Below are 25,076 nucleotides of genomic sequence, written 5' to 3'. Positions count from 1 at the left end.
GACTGCAAGGGAGATTCCTCCTAATAGAGAAGGAGGATACGGTAAGAGTTGTTGGAACATCAGATGATGCTTTGCCAGTCTGGAATGCTGAGTACTCCTTGGAATAAAAGACTTCTTCCTTAGCTGCTATTCGAAAAATGTGAATTGATTTGACAGTGAGAGAAGGGTACATTTGCACTCCCCATCGCAAGACCTGAATGATCAGGGCTCTGCATAAGGATGTACCTGTGAACCATGTCCCTAAACACCAGCCGCATCTAAGGAAGAGCCTGTGACTTACACCCAGCTGAGATAAATTGTGGGTGCCCCATTCCCAGCAGTGTTCCAGCCCAGGCTGGATGGAGCAGCCCGGTCTAGCGGGAGGTGTTCCTGCCCATGGCAGGGGTTGGAACCAGATCGCGTTTAAGTTCCCTTCCAACCCAAACCATCCTGTGATTCTGTGATCTTCGGTTCCAGCATTCGTACTGTAATAACTGGATTACGGTGTCATACGAGAATGTTTATCAGAGGACAAAAAGACAATCAATGTTTATTGTTTTTCCTGAGGGAGGTCAAAACATAGGTGCAAGCAGCACAAACACTAAAACCCCAAACAACAAGTGGGCAGGAAGGTGGGAAACACAGGGCTGAAAAAACCTCATTCGTTTCCTGCGATTTTCCGCTGTTGCCAGCTCTTGTTTCCGAAGGAGCCTGTATTTCTCACGCGTGTGGGTGCCACGAGAGGCTGAAGTTCCCGCGGGCACCCTGAGGCAGACGCTCCCCGGGGCTCCCCGGGGCCTGGGCTCCGGCGGGCGGGGACAGCCGGGTCAGCCTCTGCTCCCAGAGCGGGCACGCGCGCGGCGGGCGCGCCCCGGCGCATGCGCGCCGCGGGTCTCCTTGGCGCTGCGCGGAGGAGGGCGAGTCCAGGCCTCAAGGAGAGGGATCGGGACGAGGAGGAGCAGCAGGAGCGGGGATCGGCGCTCCCGCCGCAGCCGCCATGTTCCTGTGCGCTGCCCTGCGCGCCGCGGCCGCACGCTCGGTAAGGGCTCCCTGCCCCCCGCCGGCCGGGAGTCGGAGAGGCCGCGGGAGAGCGGGGAGGCCGCGGCGTGGCGTGGGGAAGGGGGGCCTGGGGGTAGGTCGGTGCCTGGAATGCAAGTGTGTGGAGCACGGACGCACAGTCCCGGCTCTTCTGCAAAGACGGCCTGAGCAGCTCAGTCTTTCTAGCAGCATTGTACCCGCAGTGCAGTGACACAGGATGTTTGCAGCCTTTCCCTGTCATATGACCTATCCCGGCCCTGGGAGCGTTCAGAGCCAGGTCGGATGGGACTCTGAACAGCCTGGCATAGTGGAAGGTGTCCTCCCACGGCAGGCGATTGGAACGACATGATCTTTAGGTCACTTCCACCCCAAACCATTCTGTGATTCTACTTTAAGAAATCTCAAAATTGCTTAAGAATTAAGTGTAAAAATAAACGTCATTTAATACAAAATTAAGTTTTAATACAATAAACGCATACGGTAAAATTATTAAATCTTACTAATACCGGCCAGAATCTAGAAATCTCGATCCGTTCTGGCATGTCAGAGTACAGAGAATAGTTGAACAGAACTTCCATATTGGTCTGTGTTCTGTTCGTTCTTCAGGTTTGTGTTTACATTTGCCCTCTTATGCCAGTTCTCAGTGTTTGGTTCGATAACTGCTGAAGAGGCATGTAACTGCTTACTGGAGAAGAACTTAAGTAGTAGTAGTGGTGGTTTCTGCAAAATTTATAGCATATAGGATATAAAGTCACAAATTAGGAAATTCTTCATGACATGTTGGATGAGAATTTGTGTTCAAGGCACTTAAATCAGGCAGTAGCAGAGTTAAATCCTTTAATTTCTACATTGTTAGAACTGCTCAAGAGATTTACTCTCCTAATAGTCTAGGAAACCCCTTAATAGTCTCACCCTGACTTATTTTAAATTATTAGTGATGGCAGTAGAATTAATGGCTTACAGTTAGAATGGAAATCGGACTGGTTCTGAAAGCAGCCACTAGCAGTATGTGCATTATTAACACTTTACTTTGCTTGTAGGTAAGACAGATCCGATATTTGCATGGAACAGCAGAGCGCAATGCCACTGGAGCCTTATTTGTGGTAAATAATCTGCTTTACTGTAAGGGGGCTGGGTCAGAAGAATTTGGCATATGCTTTTTCAAATCTGCCTAAAAGCTTCTGATGGGCAGAACCTTGCTATAGAAACCCATTGGCATTTACAAAGATGAGGGTTTTTTTTTCTGTAGAACCTTCTACTAGAATTGCAATGGAGTATCAAAAGGTTTTATTTTAGTTTTTGGCTCTTGTGTTTCTTGCCTTATATAGTGAAAATGCTCCATAATTTGTATGTGATTGCAGATGAGACTTTGCTTAAACTTTAAATTTCATTATGAACCAGTTCTTGTTTCCTTTATTTATTTGAGTTGAATTTATAATTGAATCTTGTTAAACTTTTTCCAAGTGCAGTTTCTTGCTTTTTGAAATTTGCTGCAGAATTACCCATGGGCTCACATCCTAGCTCTTGTTCATGTTCTGTATGATACAGCAGGTTGTACAAGGAAACCATTAGGCACTGTCATAAAAGGCAGAAACAGTAGTAGTGATTGCAAAAAGTAAAAAGCCCTTGAATTTAAGTGTGTAAAGCAGCTGTGTTGTTTGTCTACCTCTGAAGAGAACCTGAAGCATCTCGAGAGTGTATTTTGTCCCATTCTGCTCCATTCAGAGCTTTAGCTGGTCTGCAGTTTAACAGCTGAATAATTTGGCATTTTCCCAACCCTTGGTAAAAATCAGCCCTTTATGAGAGAGTTGACCACTGTTGCAAACAGGTGCTCAGGATTTTTGGACATGTTGTTGTTGTTCTTTCCTTTCTGCAGCTGTCTCTACAGCTTTAACCATAAAATGAAGTTAATAGGATCTCAGTATATGCTTTGTGTACTTTTCCAGAAATCTGAGCAGGAATTGGCGATTTACAGGGTGAGAGCTGGGGCTCAAGGAATAGAGGAAATGCTGTAGTCTGGCAATTTAGGAAACTTCAAGTGTACTTGGAGGTTGATGAAGACAGGCAAAAGATGTCTTTGGCACCCTAATGGTTGTTGATGTCTGACATATGAAGCTACATAGCTTTGTAAATTCAAGATTTATGTAGTTGTTTTAATTATTTGCTGCAGGAAGGAGCCTGATAACAGAGAAAGGCAAGTAGAAAAGCTGAGTGCTTTGCAGATGTTTATTTAATGGCATCATTGATGACTTATTCCACAGCAGAATTTTTGCTAGAGGAGCAGTAAGAACTTGTTTCTGTGGGAGTTTGTTTTTTCTTGTTATTTTGTTTTGGGTTTTTTTTCTCAATTGTTTTTTAATAAGGTAATATTTGTTCTTCTCTGAAGTAATGGGAAGAAGACAGTTGGATGTCACTGGATGTGTGTGTAACTGTTTGCCCTAACTGAATTCCAGATGTTACTTGAAATGGCAAATTTCAAGGGAAACTCGTCCTGCTGGTTTGAGATGAAGGCATTTTAATCAACACCAGGTGTTCATATACAGTCAGAAAACTGGACTCCCCCTGGATTTCTGTAGAGGAAAAAACAATTTTTAAAAGTTGGTGGTTTGTTTTTTTTTTTAAATTACAAACGGAAGTGTCCAAAGTTTGTTTGAAGACTGTAGGATTAATGGGAGTAAATCAGACTTGTTGTGGTGGTCCTCTTAGTGTGTCAGTTTACACAAAAATGTCTTGGGTTTGTTTTACAAAGCTTATTGCTGCTACTTCTTGCACTTTTCATGTATAAAATCTGTATGTGAGGAAGGAAAATGCATGAAGAGTATTTGTGTTGTAATAGCGGAGGACAGGCTAGGAAGGGACCTGGTTGTCATAAAATCAAGTATTAAAAGGCATTTCTGATTTGCATGCCTATGCTTTCCTTTGCAAACATGTTGCATGTTAGCAGAAATACACAGAAATAAGAGAACTTCTGCTGAGACGCCTTTCTATTCTGAAATACTCAGGAAGAACCATTCTCTCAATCATTAAATTCAACCAGGTGCCATCACAGGCAGCTACATCACACTTCCAGAGTACAAAATTAGGTGGATTTTTTGCCTGTAGAAATGTAAGAGTGATGCTCCAAATCTCTATGTTCTGATGGCTGGGGAAGGCCTAATTCCAGAGACATTTATTAGGATTACCTTTCTTCATTAAAACATGCATTCTCTATATTTGACTTTTACCTGATTTTACTTGAATTAAACATGATTTTAGCCTTCTTAACAGCTAAAACTTAACTCTTCTACTTTATTGTTTTCAATACATGGACTGAGTTTCCTTGACACATCAACAGCCCTGATGTGGGCTTTGTCATAGGGCCGCACAGGGAGTTCAGCATAAAAGATTGAATTGCTGTATTCAAGTTTTAGTTACTTGTGAAGTTGGTCAGTGACATATTTGAGTTTGAGAGCACTTTCACCATTCTTAAAGTAAGAAGGGTTTATATCTTGAGTTCTGTTGGAGCAGTGAATGTTGGGTTTTTCCCTTTAGAGGAGGAGTAACATGTATTTTTTCAGTGCTGATTTGATATGGATTCTGAACATTGTCCCTGCAGACCACCCAGTTCTCTCATTTTGGTTTACAGTGTTTTCAGCTGGTGTTTACCATAGGGTATAGGTCAAGTTTCAGGACAACTTTTTCGCAGAGATTATTAGATCACTGGGAAAAAAAGAAAGCATAATAATAAAATTGCCCAGGTCAGTGTAGCAAAAAGAGTATGAGGTGGCTATTCAGCAGCCTTAGTGGCTTCCATGGGAGTGCACTGGCATCTGTGGATTGAGTAGCCTTTGCAGTGAAGGTGTTCCTACTTAAATAGGCTCTGTTCTGCAATAGAAATGTGATACAGTCAATGTATGAATGGAATGAAAACTTCATGTAAGACTGTGGGAAATTGGGGAGCATGAGAAGATATTTGGAAAAAGACTTGTGGGGATGGAGAATGCAAAGAAAACAGAGCCAGGCTCATTTCAGTGGTGCCAGGTGACAAGACCAAAGGCAATGGCCTCAGAGAAGATCAGGAAACACTTTTTCACTATGAGGGTGACAGAGCACTGGAACAGGTTGCCCAGAGAGGTTGTGGAGTCTCCATTATTGGATATATTCAGAAAAAGTCATCTGGACACAGTCCTGGGCAAGCAGCTCTGCTTGAACAGAGGAGTTTGACCCAGGTGACTTCCAGAGGTTCCTTCCAACTTCAACCACTCTGTAATTTAACATATGTCTTTATTACTCCTCTTCACATGTAGGGCACTTAAGGATATCAGTTTAGAGATGATACACTGAAAAGAACAGCTGCTCCAGACAAAGAGAGAGTTTTAACAAATCAAGTACATTTATTTGCAAAGGAAATTGAAATGAAATACAATTGCTAACTATCAAATAACTACAGAAGGCAAAATAATAGCAAAATAGACATGCAGATTTGAGAAGGAAAAGCTAAGTTATGGAAATACTTATTATGAATCGTGGAATTGATCTGTGCAACTAAGACATGAAAAGGTCTCTAAGGGAAAAAAATAATAAAAGTTGTACAGTATTTCCAAACAGTCTTTCTTCCATCAGACTCTTTTTGAGAACTTCCATTAAAATTGGAAGAAAACATTCATCAAGACACACTAAGTATGAGTCATCAAATCCTTTGTCTGGAAGGGTCAGTGTGAAATAATGGGAATCATGTTCCTAAAAGCTCTTTTATGTTATTTTGTAAACAACACAATAAGCAAGAAATTAACACTTAATAAAATATTAGCATGTTCAAAGGGCATCAGTCATCTTTCAGTAATTCTTGTTCCTATAGGAAAGTCATCCTTAGTGAAGTATTTATCAATGGTAGTTTTATATTGGACTATATATGGAAACTGTGGTGAGGGCACAATGGTTTCAAACTGGTGGTAGCAGTCAAATTGTCTACTTTGGGATGTAGACAGGATAAGCAAATGTAATCCCTGGACAGACCAACAGATGTAATTGAAGTATTTGTCCTTGTAATATTTCCATATTAAAATTTATAAATCCAAGCATAGCTGTGGACCACACATGTTCTAAGTTCTTCACTGATGAAACACACTTCAGCATGCAAGTGTCTCGGCAATGTTAAGGCTTTTTATTAAATCCTTTGCTGCTCAGTAAGAAGAGTGTAGTGCGGCAACTGCAAAATCGCCCTCGATTACTGGAGGAAATGATCCAAATGGAAGTGGAGGGGACTTCTTTGTTCTAAATACTTTCAACTTCTAAAGCTTTGATTATTGGCTACTTATGGATTACTTTTAACATCAAGCCTCAAATATAGCTTGTATTTTCCTAAAAACTTTGCATTTAATTTGAAGTTTTCTCAATTTGAAAACCATATGAAGTTTGGAATTAAACCTAATTATAGGTATTTAAAGGAAACCAAAATGAGCTGCTTTGAGACAGCTGAATTTTTTGTGCAGGAACATTTTCTGGTGGAAAAGGATTTTCATCAGAACTAAGATTTTAGTACAGGAAAATGTTACTTTTTCAAGACCTCCAAATTTTTATTGTCTGAATACAGAAGAACTAATTATAATTTGATGATTCCACAGAAGATCACCTTAAAAATAACTTGTTAGAATACCTTATTTTTGAAATACTAATTCAAAATTCTGCTTCTTACATTCTGATTCAGAATTGTATATAAAATGAAAATGTTGAAATCCATTGAAAATCAAAACAATATGTTAAAATGGACTAGTAATTTGTTTGAATGTGCAAATGTTTTAATTCTACAGCAAACTTCTTGATGAATTGTGATTTATTTTTTTTTATTAATGTTTCATGGTAAAAGGAAAAATGAACTATTGTTTTAGTCTCTTGTTTGTTAAGGTATTAACCAGGGTGTTCTTACTCTGCCTATTGTAAATTTCAACATAATAGCCAAACTGTATTAATAGTGTTAAAAATGTGTATTTTGAGAACAACATCTTACATTTCCTCAATATATAATTTCATGTATTTCTCAGTAAATAACTTTTTAATAGGAAGTAATGGGAATAGGTAATGATTTTCAAGAATGATTAATTATCAATTTTTTATACCTTTCCCAAATATGTTTCATCAGTGTAGTATTACAGAATTTTTATGTGGAATATATAGTTTTTATTCAAGCAGCTCAACTGTAACTGTGTAACTGTTGTATTTTACAACAGTAAATATGTACCAAATAATTTCCTGGCAACCCCATTTTACATGTTTTTCTTTTCTTGCAGCATAGAGATAGTCCTGAAAACAATCCAGATACTCCATTTGAGTTCACATCTGAAAACCTAAAGGTATGCAGACAAAAAAAAGTTCAATACACAGACATCTTTGTCTTTAGAGCAGTACTGATTTGTTTTCCTTCTTTCTCTTTAACAAGCGAATAGAAGCGATCATAAACAACTACCCAGAGGGACACAAGTCTGCAGCTGTCATGGCAGTACTGGATTTGGCCCAAAGACAGCATGGATGGCTGCCCATATCAGCTATGAACAAGGTATTTAGTAATTAATTATCTTTCAAGCATAATTTTATTGTTTTCTTTCAATATCTTACTAGAATATTAGCATTAATTAATGAAAGCTTACTAACATGGGAATTTCCATGTGGCACAAAATTGTGAGAATTCCTATGAAACTAGGTTTTTAAAAATAAAAGGGAAGACTAATGCAGAAAACTCGGGGCTCTGTTTACATAATATTAGGTCATTGCTAGAAACCACAGACAAAACAAATAAAAAATTAGATAAAACCTATTCAGATAGGCTCTTCTCCCAAAATGATCCTGAAATTAGGAACAGAAACTTGATTTTATTCACTGCTGAATGTGGGGAAAGAAAAAAAGGCAATGTCAGTGGAATTTTCTTCCTCACAGATTAATGGCATTTCACACGTTGCCTGGATTATACTTAATCTCTAAGTCTGTAAAGACTCCGCAGAGCAGTGTTAGTGTAGTAGATGTTAAGAGTATTGGGTATTACCTCACAGCAAGCAACCAGAAGACTTGTCAGGTTAATTATTGAAATGTTTCAAAATAACCAGGCAAACAACTACACTGCTCCAAAGTAAGAGGCTGCATGACAGTAACCAAATACCAAGAAATAAAAAAATCTGGTTTATATTCATAATGTTCATAATAAATCTGTTGTACTTTGTGTTACCATCTGGAATATCAACAATTTTAAAGTGTAAAGTTTTAAATTCATTTTAAGGTGAGGATTGTGAGCATTAGAGAAATGATTGAAGGAGATAAATTAGCATTTAAAGAAAGGGAACTTATGTCTGCTACAGTTTCTACAGCATAACATAAAGCCTCAAAGCTCGGTTAATGCTGGCAGTGTGTCTTCATTTATTTAAGTTTCAGGATGATACTATGTTTAAAATGATCTTAAGGCTTTTAAGTGAACAAATATTTTCCATGATTTGCCTGCTCCAGAAACTGGAACCTTAAACAGTTACACTATTGAAACCAGAGCCAGTTCTCAGCTTGAGCAGTTTGCCAGAGTTCCAGGTTAATGAGGTCAGGGATACTTGAACTGGCTCCATGGAGATAGTGCTTCATTCCCTACTGATTAGGTGTGACAGGAATCTGCAGATGTAGCCCTGGTGTGTCACAGAACCTGAGGGAGACTTGCTCTGTATGAATTAGATAACCACAGTACCAGCTTGCAAGTATTCCTTACCAAAAGGCTTCCATGGATTAGTGTGGGCAGGCTCGTACAGGCTTGTTCATTCACACAGCCCAAGTGCAGTGTGAGCTGGAACTGACAAGGAAAGCCCACACCCAGCTGACTCCTCGCATCCCCCTTGTGTCTGACAAGAGACGCTGGAGGGGAGCTGACTTGGCTCCTCGCTGTGCTGATTTGTGGCTTCATGGAGTTTGAGGCCAGTCACAGAACTCCAGTGTCTGGTCTTGGCACGTGGAATACATTTGTGCTTTGATACCCACCCCCACCCTCTTACTTAACTGTTACTGCAAACAGGACAGGTGACTTCACTGAAACCGTTTGCCAAATGCCTTTACTGCTGCCATCTGAGAATTCAACATAGCATGTTTTTCCTGTCACAGGTTGCTGAAGTTTTAGATATGCCTCCCATGAGAGTCTATGAAGTAGCAACCTTCTACACCATGTACAATCGCAAACCTGTTGGGAAATACCACATTCAGGTCTGCACCACCACACCGTGCATGCTGCGAGACTCTGACAGCATTTTAGAAGCCATTAAGAAGAAACTTGGTATGATACAAGTTTGTAATAACACTTTTTGAATTTTTTTACCTTTATTTAATGATACTGAAGTAAAATTTTTTATATAGTAGAAGAAAATGGCCTTGTTCAACTCCATAAGGTTCACGTGGGCCCACCTCTTCAGCCCGTCAACGTCCCTCTGGATGATAACATGATGTTAACATAATTGATGAGTTCTCCAAAAAGTCAGTTGAGAATGGTGCATCATGGTGCATACAAGCACTATTCAGGGGTTTTGTGTGTGGGTTCAGGTTTTTTTCCTCCTTTTTGGGTGGTTATGGGGAGATAGAGAGGGCAAGATCAGCAACTGACAACTCTTCCCCTTCTATGAAAATCTGTGTTAACTTTTTTGAAGAACCAGTGATAAGAGCTGCAGAACAGCTGCCTATTATCTGTCATTTCATATACTCTGTTGTCTGAAAAAGGCGTATTTACATGAAATGTCTTGTTACTGCATAGATAGCTTAATTTCAACTGAAACTGCCAGCTTGAGAAATCAAAGCAGTAAGGATGATTCTGTAGTTTTTACTGAGACAGGCCTTACTTAAAACTTCTATTATTTCCAACCCCTTCCTACTAGTAAATGGAGGAAAACTGCTTTTCAGCATTCTTCCTTCCATGGAGTATTTTGCAGCGATCAGACTCTGAGATGTTACTTGAACTAACTCATCTCTGGGGAATGTCTGTATCTCTAGCAGTAGAACAGTAACATGCCATGGATGATAAGTATGTGTGCAGTTCAGTAAATCATCCTTTGTGTATAAACTTGCAAGTTGTTTATGAATTTGCAGCTAACAATGCTCGGAAGTTGGTTAATTTGGGAATATTCAACACTGTATATTAATGTATTTCCTATCAGCATATAAAAGCTATGTGTTCCTATTTTTCCATTTTATTGTATTGATTACTAAAAATGTTCTTGAGTAGATGTTTTGTGTTTCTTAGAGTTGTCGTTTCATGATTATTTTTCAATGAATCATACCCATAAGCAAGGTCCCAAAAATATATCTGAAAATCGATTTAATGGTTTTGTAGAAACTTCTGTTTAAAGGAAACATTTTGACTCATTTAAGGGGGTTTAACTTTGCAAATGCTTTTAAAGCCAAAATACAAGTAATGCAATGTCCATGGTGTACTTAGATTCATGCTTTATTACTTTTGTTCGTAACCATTGCTGAGCCTAATTAATTTATTGGTTTAGGTATTAAAGTTGGGGAAACAACACCTGATAAGCTCTTCACGCTAATAGAAGTGGAATGTTTAGGTGCTTGCGTGAACGCACCAATGGTACAAATAAATGACAATTACTATGTAAGTACTACATTTCCTTTTAAGTGATTAAGCTGCTTTGCTGGCTTACCTGTATTTTCCAGTTGTTCCAGATTGTGAAGTTGTGGTCAGTTTTCTAATCTCTGTAGGCAGAAACAACTTATTACCTACAACATCTTTTAGTTTCTTGGCCTCTTGCTGGAACACTTCATTTGTATCAGGTGTATCAGTGTATTTTGCATTTCAGTTCCTGTCTTGGGTATACAAGTGGAGTGATGCACTTTTGTGATTGTGGTCTGCCCGTAAATCTGGAATTTTTAAATAGGTATTTGATAAGCTTTTGAAAGTGCTTTAAAGCCCTCTGTTGGAAAGTATGATTTAATGATACCGATTTAAGAAGTGTTGTCTTGAAACTCTACCCAAATTTTTTTTGTTGCAGCCAACACCATTCTGCAGTGTGTGTCATGGCTTGTGTGTAGTGGGCAGGCAGAGATCCGGCTCCCTAATACCAAGAAGCTAAAAACACAAACCCTTGGCCTGCATTACCACCGTTTAACATAATTTCTGTAACTACACGTAAAACGAAGTTCCAACATTAAAATGACAGTAGACTTTTCAATTTTCGTCATTCTTCAAGCCACTACATGTGTTAATAGATAGGATCAAAATTACTAGTGCTAGGGTCACACTGATCTGGTAAATTTGGAAATGTTGCATTTGGCATAACTGATGCCTCTCTGTTTTGTCAATTATTTTTTTTTTAATTTTTTTTTTTTTTCCTTAACAGGAAGATTTGACACCTAAAGACATTGAAGACATAATTGATGAGCTAAAGGCTGGCAAAGTTCCCAAACCAGGCCCAAGGTATGCTATATTTATAATAATCTATACTTGCCTGTAGTTATAAATTACATATATTATATTGGTCACCTACATGAAGGGTGATTCTTCTGAGAAACTAAATTACTTTTGCAATTATTTGAGTTCACAGCCTACAGCTAGAAAGCATTAATTATTTAACTAAACAGAATGCATGCATTCAAAGCCAAAACAAACTGGAAAGAACTGAGAATTTGCATGTTCTTGGTGACTGACCAGAGGAGCATGAAATGTGAAAACGTGAATTTTGGTTTGTCCTAGTACTTAATAGATGAATGATGTCACCTTTTGGAATTTTTGTCTAGATCATTTAAACCAACAAATTCCTGTTGGCTGATGGGTTGGTTGGTTTGTTGGTTGTGTTGTTTTTTTCTAATTTCTTTTGGTCAAAAGACAAAGATTGATAGTTAGTGATGAGGGTTGTTATTGCTGAACTTCTCTTATCTGTTATTTCCCACTGTTCTTTATTAGGCCACCTATGTCTGTGTCAATGGGGAAATTAATTTGACTTGGGTGTTACCTATTCCTATTGTTTCTATAAAGATGTTTTGAATACAAGAACAGTAATCTTAAAACAGTTACAGTTTCAAAAAAACACAGGGAAGCATCTACAACAAAACTATGATTGATAAAATTTGATGCTGTCTGACCAACCTCTGAATGAATATAAAAGAAAACAAGTGGTCATAGCTTGCATTTCAGTTACAAAATTATTTGTCACTACTTGAATTTGGAATCCTTTCACTTCAACAGCTACATCAGACTTTTGCTGAAGGCTGAATGGAAAGAACAAAAGAAAAGTAGTGGCTTCAGGCTTAGTCAGATTTTTTGACTCTCTTCTATCCAACAATTAAGCATAATCTAAGGTTTTATCAATACCAGCAATGAACAAACTGCTTTGATTTTTCAGGAGTGGACGTTTTTCTTGTGAGCCAGCTGGTGGCCTTACTTCCCTGACTGAACCACCCAAAGGACCAGGTTTTGGAGTTAGAGATGACCTCTAAGGATTTTTGTAATATAATACTGTCTGAAAAGAATAAAGTATCTTCAGTCTCAGTAATTATGTACATTCTTATGTTTTGTTTTAAAAATAAAAACGTAACTGCAATTAGACTGTCCAACTTACTGTGGTTTTAACTACAGCACAGTTTAATCGTAATTCCAGGTTAATAAGAAAAGTGGTTCTGTAGGCTGTGCAAAGTAATTCCCTGAAAGAGTCCACTTACGGTCAACAAGTGATGAAAAGTTGTGTCTTTTGACTGTCATTGAAAATTCTTTCAGCTTTTTCTAAAGCTCTTTGAAGAAGCAACAAATCTCACTAAATTACAAATCTGGCAAGTGCACAAGGAACCAACCTGAAAGGAGATTATCTGACAAAACTTCATCATGTTACTTTTATTGGCAATTTATAAACAAACACACAAATAAGAAAGGTTATCTGAGCTGGGTTGTGTAAAAAATCTTGTAGGTTCAGTTAAAAGTGGTTCTTCATAAGCTTAATACTTCTTAGTATCACTCTGTAATCAGGAAAAATGTAAAGCCCCTAAGAGCAGTAGTACTCTACTAAAAGAATTAATAGCAACAAAAACCAACTCCTTGTGCAAGTTTATTTAGTACAGAGAAGGTATGGAGTTGGGGGGTGTCGTGGAAGACAGAATCTACCAGAACAGTTCAACATGTGCCTGAGGGTAGTAATATCTGACACTGGATCTTTGAGTCACAGATCCTTCTTTGACCTTACTACTGTGCACCAACTTCTCTCAAGAACTAATCTGTGTGAAATTGAGGAATTTCTTTCAATATAAAAAAGTTGAAGATAGTATTTTTAAAAATTGTCTGCATACTGACACTTAATACCTATGCTTATAAAACTGGGCAAAAGTTTTAGCTATACAGACATATATTTCCTTGTAAATTAGGAAATGTGGACACATCAGTCACTTGAGACTATATTGTGTCTGTCTCTTCTAAAACCTGCTACGGAACTTACATTATAATTGATGAGATAGATGAAGCTTAACTGTATAATTTATAATTCTATACTATATTTAGTTTTGTTTTCATAGTCTGATTGATAGTACTAAACCAAACTATTCTCCCTCTTCAGAGTTCAATTCTGTTTTTACAGATTAATGTAAAATGGCTATTAAATGGCTATTGTAAAATGGATGGCTATCTCATGTAGTCTATTTGTGCACCACCATTATTTCAGTAGGCTCTGTGAAGTTCCTTCACAGGCCGTTAACAAAATAGTATTACTGTTGGTAGTTCTGGGAACATAATATGTCTGTAAATCATTTGTATGAGAAACTTGCTATCATTGCCATATTACTGTGTTTATAAAATTAAATAATTGGAATGCATACAAATGGAAAATTCAATAAATACATACTAAATACATACATACATACATAAATACATACATACATAATAAATACATTCATAAATACATACAACTCATGAGTGAAGCAGTTTCCAAAGAAACATGAAAAAAAATCTTGTGTAGAAGTAGTACAGAACATAGTACATAGGAGAAAATAGTACATGGATTGAAATCTTATCTGTCATTTAAAGTTCCTGAATGCTCTTCTGAAAGGTCACTCCATGTTTGTAATAGCCTCAGGCCTTGTAGCAGGCCAGGCATCTGGCACTATGTGGCACTTCTCTAGAGACATGACATGAGGCAGACGGCATCTCACATCTTTATACAAAGACAGACTCGTTTTAGTATCCCAGTTTGACTGCGCTGTTTGTTCCATTTTAACAACAAAACTGTACTCTAGTTCATACAGCCTTACCTTATTCTAACCCTTAAAGTATCTGTTGAATACAGGTGAGGATGTTGCATGCATTACGGAACTATACTGTGCTACAGTTATTCATGGTTTTGTATTGTAACAGTGAAATCCCATGGGATTGCATAATGGTATTGAAGGGAAACATAGTTTTGGACCTGCCAAGCTTGAAACTTCTAACTATACAAAAACAAACCTCTAGAATGCCAGACTCCACCCATTTTTAAAGCCAGACAGAATTTGTAGCCTTATCCACTTTTTCTCCCCAATTTATTCCATCTGCACGTTACAGTTTTGAAGTCTGTCTCACGAGGAGAACACGGACCTCAACAGTTCCCATATTTTGGAGATTGTTAGTGATGTTCCACAGACAAGCTGTCAGTCATTTTGATGCAACGTGTGAGAATCTGCCAATCACTTGACTAGAACAGGATAATTTATTTATATTATCTCTACTGCGTGGCACAAATCTGATACATCACTCTTTAAGTATTGAAGGACAGCTACAGGTCTGTGAAATGATTGTAGAGAAATAAAATAACTATTACAATCCTATCTCATCTTACACTTCATTCATCAATTATATGAGGCTTTATGGTCCTGGATTAAAGAGTTTGGGCAATCATTGTATTAAACAGTTAGAAAAAAATCACACCCTGTGTTATTTCAGGTTTTGTTGAAATTTGAACATTTCAAACATCTCAAGCAAAAATACCTATTTTGCATTGTTACATGTAGCTGTTTACTATATACAATAAATTACTTTCACAATCGTAACTTACGGAAGATTGTGATGAGAATTAACGAGGTGATCATTATGAAAGAGTTCCAGAATAGAGTAAGAACTGATACATCCAAGTTCTTTTCTGTTTTTGAATACCTGTAGATAATACCTTGTGCTTGCTTTTACTAGTAGAAAACTCAGTATATTTTACAATACAGTATATATATATTTTAAATTAATTAATATTTTATTAATTAATATATATTGGTAACAAATATTAACAGGACATAATTTTCATTATCCTCTATAGCAGAGGGTCACTAATATTAATTCTAGGCAGTAGCACTAACCTGTCAAATAATTACACACTTGCAATTCTGAAGTTTCAATAGAGTAGTTAATATCCTGGATTGTAAGAGTACTGGGTGGTGAGTTAAGCAAAAAATGAGACAACTACAGCATCAGTCAACACATTCCTGAAACTGGTACTGCAGCACCAACATAATTGATTTTGTGTTTTCGTCTCCTTGAATGAGGGGATAATTAAAAAACTCACACACTATATTCTCTAAAAGTGGAAGATAAAAAAGTAAAAGAAACTGAGGAAGAAAAAAAAAAAAAAAGACTACCTTGAGAAGATTTTAAAGTAGGTAGTCTTGAGAAAGGAAATGTGATTTAGGACACAGAAGCACAAGACACCAAAAGAATCCACTGGACTGCAAGAATGGGAGGTGACAATTTTCCTTTGGTGAAGACAGAAGGAAGTATGGAATAATTGGAAATTCTAGATACCAAATGATGTGTGTGATGCTGGATAACAGAAAGGATTTCCATGACCACCACACATTGCTAGAAAAATGTTACCTGGACCAGTGTTCTGCCATTAAATAGGAAGAAGCTGTGAAATCCCATTCCACCTGTGTAGGATGTTTGCTGGCCATAGGCTGACCTGCCTGTTACCTCCTAGAGGCTGGTGTACACACTTTCACTTGAGTGGCACCCTGCAAGTTCTTACTTCAGACTTTTGTACTGCAGTCTGAAATTTTCAGTCCTTCAGATGCTAGACAAGACTGAATTCAGCAATGACACAGTTCAACCAGTGCTGGACCTGTTTGTCCTAAGACTAGTAGTTCACAGGGCTGGTGACACAGGATGTTCCCCTGGGGAGGGCAAATCCAGGGAAGTCCTATGCACAACCAACACCATGCAGCTACAAGAGCATCTTGCAGCTGTGCTAGATGTGTAACGGAGGGGCTGCTGGAAACAAGGGCAAGAAACAAATGTAGAGGTAGCAACTAGCAGTCAACTGACTGATGCTTTTCACTAGTCCAAACAGTAGTTCTTACAAAAGGCTTAAGGAACAGTATTTTTCCCAGTTACTGATAGATACTATTTTAAGATCTTAACATCTGCTGCTGCAGATACTACTCATGAAACTCCTTCCCTGTTACCTCAGCTGCTGGTATATAATACAAACCAAAATCCTGGAGCTACACCCTACTCATGCACAAGGATCAAAATGTAGTATCACAATGCAGGCCACACCTGTAGTCTGTCATGTTTTCCAGTGTGGATCCCTGTATAATCCCACAAAAAGAAAAATTATTCTGCCTTTGGTAACTGCTCTTACTCTACTTATGCTGACTTTCCATAGGCTGTCTGCTATTCAATGAGTTTGCCACTTCTAGAGATAGCCTCTGCCATCAACCAAACAGAAAAGACTGTGAAGGCAACTCCCTTTGTTACATGGTCACTCACGCTGACAGAGCTGTTCCTGGATACCAGACAGTACTCATTGTACACTAACAGAATCAAATGAAAGTGAAGGCAGTTGCTTTACAACACCAATGATCTGTACCGGCATTTGTACAAGAAGATTGTGAAAGCAAACAAGAGAAGTTTGTCTGAATAGTAAGCCATGGAGCATGGGAATATGAGAGATTGTTGATGCCATCCTCTATCCATTCTGGTACATCATCGGTGGGGATCAAAATATACGGCAAGTCTATGCAATAGGTGGCCTCAATCAAAGTAATCTTTTGATTGTGAAAACAAAAAATCACTTTTCTGATGAATAGGAAATATTAAGGAATTTCTACCCAGTAACAGATTAAAGCAATCCAGTAGCAGAGTGACCACAGCAATTAAGACTATGTTAAAGGGCTTTGTTTAGCTGCTGGCAGCCCTTCAGCACCTCCCAGAAGCGATCTGGATAGCATTACTCCAGAACCCACGATTACAGCACTAGACGTGTGTTCCTTAAGTCCTGCCACATACTACTACTGTTACAAGCAGATGCAAAACCTTTCACGAGTGCAGATGAATGACCCCTTTCTAAGGCTACAACCAGGGCTACATCGTCAGTCAATTCCATAACCTCTTAGATGTCTTCATATAACGTCCAGCTCATTTGTGCAAGCAGGGCACTGCCAAAAAAACAGTTTGTAAACCTAGTTGTCCTGTCCTGCAGCGGCAGGTGGATGCGATTTGTGTCTGAGTGGAGGGGGGCGGGGGGAACGCAGCACTGACAAGACCCCCCAGGCGCGGCGGGATCGGCATCCCACAGCTTTTCGCGAAAGCGAACGGCCACCCAGGGCTTTCCAGCACCGCGCCACACGCACCTGCGTCCGGGGGCTTCTCCCAAAAATTGCGGGGCCTTTAGCCGCAGCCCCTCCGCAGCCTGTAGCACCCGGTGAAGGGATGGAAGAGGGTAAGATAGAACGGGACGGGCTGCGCCCGCCGCGCACGCGCACTACGCCGGATAGTTAAAACTCACTGCGCCATCACCGCCGGAAAAACCCCTCCCCGGGGAGGGGGCGGCAGCGGCAGCGGCAGGTCGGGGCGAGGCAAAGCGGGGGGCGCTGGTGGCTGTAGGTCGGTTCCTATCCCGTGGCAAAGACCGGAAAAGCTCTCGTCTGCCACCTCGCCCCGTGACCAGCTGAGGCCGCCGCCATTTCCAGAAGGTTCCAGCGGCCGCAGCCCAAGAGGATGCGCGGCTGCCCCAGCAAAAAAACAAAACCAAAAAAAAAAACAACAAACCAAATCCCCTTTGCGCATGCGCGATTCTCGCGCCCTATTCCCCCCGTCCCAGCCCCGTCCGTCTGTGGCATCCCGCAAGCCCGTTATTTCCCGTCGCCCTGCGGGCGTACGCGCCCGTCTCCTTCGGGATGGGGATGGCACTGGGAACGGAGAAAAGAGGTGCTGTGCCCACCCCGCCCCGAGCCTTCTGTCGTTGGCAGCGGCACCGCTCGCCCGCGTCCCGTGCTCCGCGCGAGGCCCACGTGGGCGGCGCGCGGCCAATGGGAGCGCCGCTGGGAGGGGGGGCGGGGGGAGCCGAGCGGCGGCGCGGGGTGTGAGGAAAGGAGGGAGGGAGGGAGAGGGATGGAGAGGGAAGGAGGGAGGGCGAGAGAGAGATAGAGAGAAGGAGGGAAAGAAGGAAGGCAGGCGGGTGACAGAGAGAGAGATAGATATAGACAGGGAGAGGGAGGGAAGGAAGAAAGGAAGAAGGGCGGGCGGGGTGTTTGCAATCCCCGGCGCCCGGAGCCGCGGCTGAGCCTCAGCCCCTGGGCACTGCGGGCAGCACTCGCTGCTCTGCCCGATTCCCCGCGGCCGCGCCGTCCACAGACACAGGAGGAGCAGGAGGAGGAGGACGCGTCCCACTGCCGCGCTCCCGGGAGAAGGTAAGGACTGGAGCGCACCTTCCCGGCGCGCGGCGGGGACCCCCGGCCCCACCCGGTGCCCGCGGGGTGCCGCCCCCTTGTCCCTGAGCCCGGGGAGCGCCCGCCCGGTGCCCGCCTCGGCGGTGTCACCGCTGCCGCCGTGTCCCCCCGGGCAGCGGGCACCGCGCCTCCCGCCCGGCTCCGTCCGGCCGCGCTGTCAGCCCGTCAGCGCCGCGGCGGGAGCCATGGCCGCCGCTGTCACCGCCTGGCCCGCCGAGCCTGGCCCCTGCCCCGCCGCCCGGCGTGAGGGGCCCGCCGCCTACGGGAGGTTCCCGCGCGAGGCAGGGCCGGGAATGTGCGGAGAAGGTAGGGAGGCGGTCACGGGCGAGCGGGGCGCGGGTGCCGAGCGCGGCATGGCAGTGTACACACACATAGCACACATAACACACAGACACACACGCACATAACACACACGCCCCGCCTCCGTGTCGGGAATTTCGGCTGCTCCCTGCAGCCTCGGGAGTTGCTCCGCCGGTGCCGGCCCCGCCGAGGCTGCCTGGCTGCTCGGCAGGATAACGCGTTCCCTGCCTTCCCTGCCAGAGACAGCCAGCCGCCGATGTGGATGGAGCGCGGCAACTCGCGCTGCACAGGTGACAGCAGGCAACAAAGGAAGGGCAAGGAATGAGAGAATGCCAGGCTCAGTTGCTCAGTTCTTCATTCTAGTTCCTATCAGACTCTCGAGGAGTTGATAATATTCATTGATAATATACAGTCTTGTTTGGTTGGGTTTTATGTTTTGGTGGAGGATTTTTTGTGGGTTTTTTTTTGTCTTTTTTTTTCCATAACGATTGTGTGCATGCAATGAGAAATTAAATGATTTTTTAAATTTTTTTTTTCTTTTGCTTTAAACTCCCAAATAAAATAAATATTTTGCAAAAGCATAGAATCAGTTAGGTTGTAAAAGACCTCTGAGGTCACTGGGTCCAACCTGTGACCAAATACTATCATGTCAAGTAGACCGTGGCACCAAGTGCCATGTCCTGTCTTTCCTTAAACACCTCTAGGGACGTTGATTCCACCACCTCCCTGAGCAGTATATTCCAATATCAGTATTATTATTTAATATTGGTATTATTAGCTAGAGCTTCTGTGGAAGTTGCTTGGACACACTCACTGTGTTCTATGCCTTTCTTCTGTGGCCCATGTGATATGGAAGAAAGGGAGTCTTATGCCACTGAATTACAAGGTAACTTATGGGATAAAACAAATCTTTAATGGAGAAAAGTGAGTGAGTGGTGATGCTTATAGGAACAAAAAGCTATTGGACAGAGGTGGAGCTGTCCAAATGTACTTACGTTCCAGGAAAAAATTATCTAATCTTGGAATGCTGGGGAAGGGTGAGATCATCATGTCTATAAGAAATCATTAACTAATATTAAAATAATTCATGTTTATTGACAAGCCATGATTTGGGGGTTTGGGACACTTCCTTCTCTCTAATTTTGAAACAGCAAGGCTTGTGGGTGTTTCTCAATAAACAAGGTTGATGGTAGCTTGGTTGTCCTCAAGTCTTGGTTACTGTAGGTAGGGACATGGTGAGCTGCTGTGCAGGTGCTGTGTAGGTGCAAGGAACCTGTGCTTTCTTCTTCTGCTGTAATCCTTTGCTATAGTTCACTGGGTTAAAGTCCCCAGAGCAACAGATCTTCAGCATTATCTGACATGTCAAGGTATTTCAACTGTTCTTATTATTTGAGGTTTGTGCAGGTGTTGAGTGTCTTTTGCTTTTCTTTGAGATGGAAGTTCAGACTCCCTGCTGACCTTGTGACTTGATCAGCTGGAGACCTTGATGACACCCTCTGTGAATTTAGTAGGTTTCTGTGCAAGCTTGAGAAATGGTCTGTTCAAATAAAAATGTAGGGTTTGAGGTACACAGAGTATTTCTGTGGGAAGGTAATGGTGAACCCATTGACTGTATCTTTTTACACCCCACCTCCCCCTTAATAGTTTTACTTTTCTGTATATGTTGCGCAAGCTAAAATGTCAAGGAGTACCAATATTTTTCTTGGCACCCAGAGGACCATGATGGCTTTCTTGTGGCAATGTCAGTGTTTCAGTGTTTGGTGTGTGAGTTCCTTTTCCTATTTCCTGGCTTTTCTGTAGTAATCACTGAGTGTGGGCAGTTGATCAGAGAGCCTTTGGCTCTTTCACAAAAATTACAGCTCAGTCTTTCAAATATAAATATTTCTGTCTTTCTATTGCCATCTCTTTGTGTGTTCTTCTCCCACACAGAGGATTATTCAAAACTGTTTGTGAACTCAGAATACTACAGACATTAAAGCTTAGGACAGATGTTATGTAAGAAAGCAAGCCCCATGCCACAAACTGAAGTCTGTGTGCAGTTTCTTCCAGCAGACTTGCACAATAGGTGACTTCTTAGAGGAGAGGGCCTTTTAATAAGCAGGGTAAATGGGGGCTTGTGTGAAGTTCCTGTTTGCTTGGCATTAGTTAGAGGATGTACTGCTATGTTACCACTTTACCGTAGGATTAAAAGCATACACTGAAAGTTGAATATCTGTGTTTATAAATCAGTGGTCAGCAGTCATTCTCAAAAAAGTTTCTTTGCACTCTTAGATGTCTGTTTAAATTGCTAGAAACTCTATAAGCTGTTGCAGTTTTAATTTAACTAGGTAGAAGGTCCTGGATATCCTTTTTAGTGGAAATATAGGCACCTAGATAGGACTGAGCTAGAATTTCTTCCTCAGTATTCAGAACTTATTCTTCAGTATTGGCCATACAGGCAGGAAAACAAATTGTATTTGTTGAACTGATTTACCATGTTTAGACAATCTTAAGCTGATGAAATTGCTTGAAAGACTAGTGCAGTTGGCCCTCTTTAAAACTGGAAAAAACTATTGATCACAAAATATGTAATGATTAACCTGCTACTGCACTGTTATTATACACACTCAGAACAACCTACTTTTGACATTTTTTAGATCTTATCTTACAAATTGATGGACTGGGCATGACTGTTTGGTGTTTCTTCTTTTCTGTGTTCAGTTGCAGATGGAGTATTATAAATGTTGATTGGTCTTTTAGTCTTCAAATCAAACTAATTTTTAACTACATCATTAGACTCTAGTGACAGATGGTATGAAATAAATATTAGCACAAACTCAGTCTTGCATTTTGTGTTATTACACTGAATGATTTTATTAACAGAATAACAGAAGTCAGAGCTCTGGTAACATCTTTAGGTTTTTTTCTTGTCAGTTCATTATTATTCTAGGACCTAGAAATGTCTTTAAAGTTCTTCTGTAAGCTTATGGAGGCAGTTGAGGACATTTATTGCCACCTTGCTTAAAGACTAAATATTCATGTAGAAACATGAAGCCCTTGAAAGTATGACTTTGCCTTAGTATATTTTAGATTATTTCCCTGGATCTGAGGAAGCATCCTTATGTCTGCTGCAACTGCATTTATCTTTCACAAGCAACAAATTAATAAATGCTCCTCAGTTTCATGGCTTCTGCACAGAGTGCTCCAGGTAGTGATAATGTCACAAGAGGATTGATTTCACACTGGTTTATGTTAAGAAATGCCATTAACAACATTAGAGACAGAATTAGGGGCTATATTAGAGGCAAAAACTAAAAATGCACTCTGAGGAGGAAAACTTTATATATTTTCTTTTCTGGTCCTGTCATCTGCTTTCTACCCATGAGTAGCTTGCTGGAGATAGAGAGTATTGGAACAACTCTTTCCTTGCCTTATGTCTTAAATTCATGAGGCTGGAAAGCATCAGAGGTAGAAAACACTTCTTCTCCTCTCTGGGCTTCAGAATGTATTCAGTGCAACAGACCCCAAATAACTCTTAACACATTTCCAAGTGTTCTGTGGTAGATCTTAAAAAGTTCCACTGTTTGATGATAGCAGAAATGAGCTTGTGCTTGTGCGTAAAGACATTTCCTATGGTTTCCCTTCTCTTTCCAAGCCTTTTGCATTAGTCCCACATAAGGGGTGTCTAGCTATCAAACCTTTCAAGCTCTCTTGGCCAGGTAATTTTCTTAGCTGATTTGTGGAAATGTCTTCCCTTCTTTATTTCCTTCAATATTGTGTGCATCAAACAACTAACTGAGAGAAACCAGTTTTCTGTGGTACTCTGTACTCTTCAGTAACCTACTCATTTGGGTTCTTACTACTAGTTTAATAATGAAAGGAAAACAGACCTTTCATTTAGTGTTAATTCTCTTTCATGTGTGGGTAATACTAATCTATTCATTTTTTGACTTCAAGGAGAAACAGGTGTCTTGACACCCATTTTACCTTTTTTAAGTAAATTAAAAAATCATGGTTTTTGTCTTGAAAATAACTGGTTCTTTGCTTTCCTTCAGTTCTCCAGATGACACAGTAAAACTTAGATGAAAGTTAACTGCAGTACTCACTGTAGTTTTACTGCCCTAAATAGTTATACTTGTCTGCAAATGGCATTCTGCTTGTTCTCTGTTTCCACTCCATCTGTTCCCTTGCTATATCTTTTCCCCCAAAGAAGGATTATTTCTGTAAAGGAGCTGACAGATGATTTTGTTGTTATTTTTGTGAGATTTGCTGATGGCCAAGAGGTGGCAATAAAGCCTGTTGAATATGTTGCATGTCTTCACGATTTAACCAGGACAAAAACCTCTGTTATCCAGTTGGGAATTCATGACTAAGCCAAGACTGCTTTCTGTCCTGCATCTACTGCTTTAGATTCTTCTTGTGAATGGTATCACTCCAGCTACGTGCTTTACCTGTCCTGAATCCTGCTAATAGCTGAAGGACTGTGAGTAGGTGTTGGCAGTTCATCTATTCCTGGCCTGTGAAGTGCCTCTGTGTGTGTTTGAAGTGATGTTCTTTCTAGCAGTGCTGCAGATAAGTTGTGGGTTTTCTTGGTTTGAGATTGACAAATTATCATTAGTTTATGAAGATTTAAATAGAAATTACTGAGGTTCTAGTAAGAATGTATGGCATAGTTATGAAATCTCTTGTCTTGGAGATCTGTAGCTTTCCAGAGAGAAAGTAGATTCCGGTGGAAGGAGTTGAAAATTGTTTAGCAGTAGTTTTGCTTATCTTATGTTTATCAAAGTACTGATAAAAAGGCTTGTAAGTTTCATTCTGGTAGATTATGCATATGCAGTAGTCTTTCTTAATTGAAAAATGTTTATTTGGATACATCTTTATGTAATAACCAGTAGATAAAACCTGACGTTTACATCTCCACTTTTCCATGTTGTTTAAAGAGTGTATCATATTAAGCTAAACTATGCAGGTGTTTCCTTTGAGCCCATAGTTCATCCTAAAAAAGACTCAAGAGGAAGCACCTGTGAACATTCAAGTTTATGGACTTGTAGATTAAAATGGAGGACTAATAGATTTTGCAGTAAGTGTCTTTGGCTCCTAAGAGCCAGAGTTCTTGGCCTAGCGTATTAGTTTACTTCCCTGGAATGGAACTCCTCTTTGTAGAGTCAAAAATCTCCTTCATTTTGAGAGTCTATTGAGAATAAAGGGCAATCCCCTTCAGGCACTCTGAAAACTTATGTGTGTCTTATTATAAAATGAAGTGAGGTTGTTTTTCCATATAAATGTTTGACACCTAGGTCTTTCCCTCAGTAGGAATATGATGTTTGCATTTTACACAGTTGTCCTGATATGGTTGGAGTATCATACAAGATACACTGGTTCTTCTGGCCACATATGCAAGGACTTGTTAGAATAAATACTGTCCTGACTACATAGCATAAGTCTGCGGAGAATGTAGAAGACACAAACCTTGTCCTATGCTGAACATGTCAGTGGGAGGAGAAAACAGCCCATAGCCATCCTGCTGCTGAGGTAAAGAACATCTACATTTTTGATTCATAGGACAGAATCATGGACTAGCTGAGGTCAGAAGGCTCCTCTGACTCACACCATCTGACCCCATCATCTAGTCTCTCCCAGGTTCCCTGCAGGCTCAGCTAAAGAAGTGTGCTTATGGCCATGACCAGTTAGTTAAACCTGGAATTTGGCCCAACAGTGCAAGTAAAATATTATGTTCTAATTTTAGTTAGTGTGTTGGGATTCCTTGCTGAACTTACTGTTGAAGGCTTGATAAATTATAAAACTGTCAAACTTTTTTCTCATTCAAATATGTAATAGAACTGTATTTTTCAGCTGTTGCGGTTAATGTATTTTTCCTGACCAATTTAATTTTTAATAGTCAAAGGATGCATTCTTCTTGTACTGCCTGTGTGTGGTAGTCTTGTAAAGCTGTGGTTCTTTCTACCAAGTTCTGCTGTACAGATTCTTAATAAAGTAATTTTTAAAAAAATATTTAAATTACTAATTAGATGGTTGCATAAGTAAGACTTCTTTGCATTTCATTTTGCCTGTTAAAAATGCAGTTTCTGATATTTCTTTTTAAAGAAAGA

At 40.4% G+C, this 25,076-nt stretch overlaps 2 protein-coding genes across 2 annotated transcripts in view; both read left to right on the top strand.

Annotated features, from left to right (window-relative positions):
• Positions 1 to 850: 850 nt before the first annotated feature.
• On the top strand, positions 851 to 12,560 carry NDUFV2 (NADH:ubiquinone oxidoreductase core subunit V2). The gene is made up of 8 exons (XM_058831587.1): positions 851 to 1,018; positions 2,058 to 2,120; positions 7,284 to 7,346; positions 7,433 to 7,549; positions 9,121 to 9,289; positions 10,503 to 10,612; positions 11,358 to 11,434; positions 12,360 to 12,560. The coding sequence occupies exons 1-8, from the start codon at positions 977 to 979 to the stop codon at positions 12,451 to 12,453; spliced, it is 735 nt and encodes a 244-aa protein (XP_058687570.1). The 5' UTR covers positions 851 to 976; the 3' UTR covers positions 12,454 to 12,560.
• A 5,787-nt stretch (positions 12,561 to 18,347) lies between these two features.
• ANKRD12 (ankyrin repeat domain 12) overlaps positions 18,348 to 25,076 on the top strand; it is a 59,247-nt gene continuing 52,518 nt past the window's right edge. Inside the window, exon 1 of the mRNA XM_058830807.1 lies at positions 18,348 to 18,648. The gene's annotated coding sequence lies outside the window, so the exon portion shown is untranslated. The remainder of the gene's footprint in view (positions 18,649 to 25,076) is intronic.

Source organism: Poecile atricapillus, chromosome 2, assembly GCF_030490865.1.
Source record: "Poecile atricapillus isolate bPoeAtr1 chromosome 2, bPoeAtr1.hap1, whole genome shotgun sequence".
Lineage (NCBI taxonomy): Eukaryota > Metazoa > Chordata > Aves > Passeriformes > Paridae > Poecile > Poecile atricapillus.
The sequence above is the reverse complement of the archived record's forward strand: the minus strand, read 5'-3'. Positions and strand labels throughout refer to the sequence as shown.

Excerpts from the sequence above, each read along its gene's own strand:
- NDUFV2 (XM_058831587.1), top strand. The coding sequence starts at position 977 with ATGTTCCTGTGCGCTGCCCTGCGCGCCGCGGCCGCACGCTCG. Across the intron at positions 9,290-10,502 it reads AGCCATTAAGAAGAAACTTG|GTATTAAAGTTGGGGAAACA; the intron begins GTATGATACAAG and ends TTATTGGTTTAG. Across the intron at positions 11,435-12,359 it reads GTTCCCAAACCAGGCCCAAG|GAGTGGACGTTTTTCTTGTG; the intron begins GTATGCTATATT and ends TTGATTTTTCAG.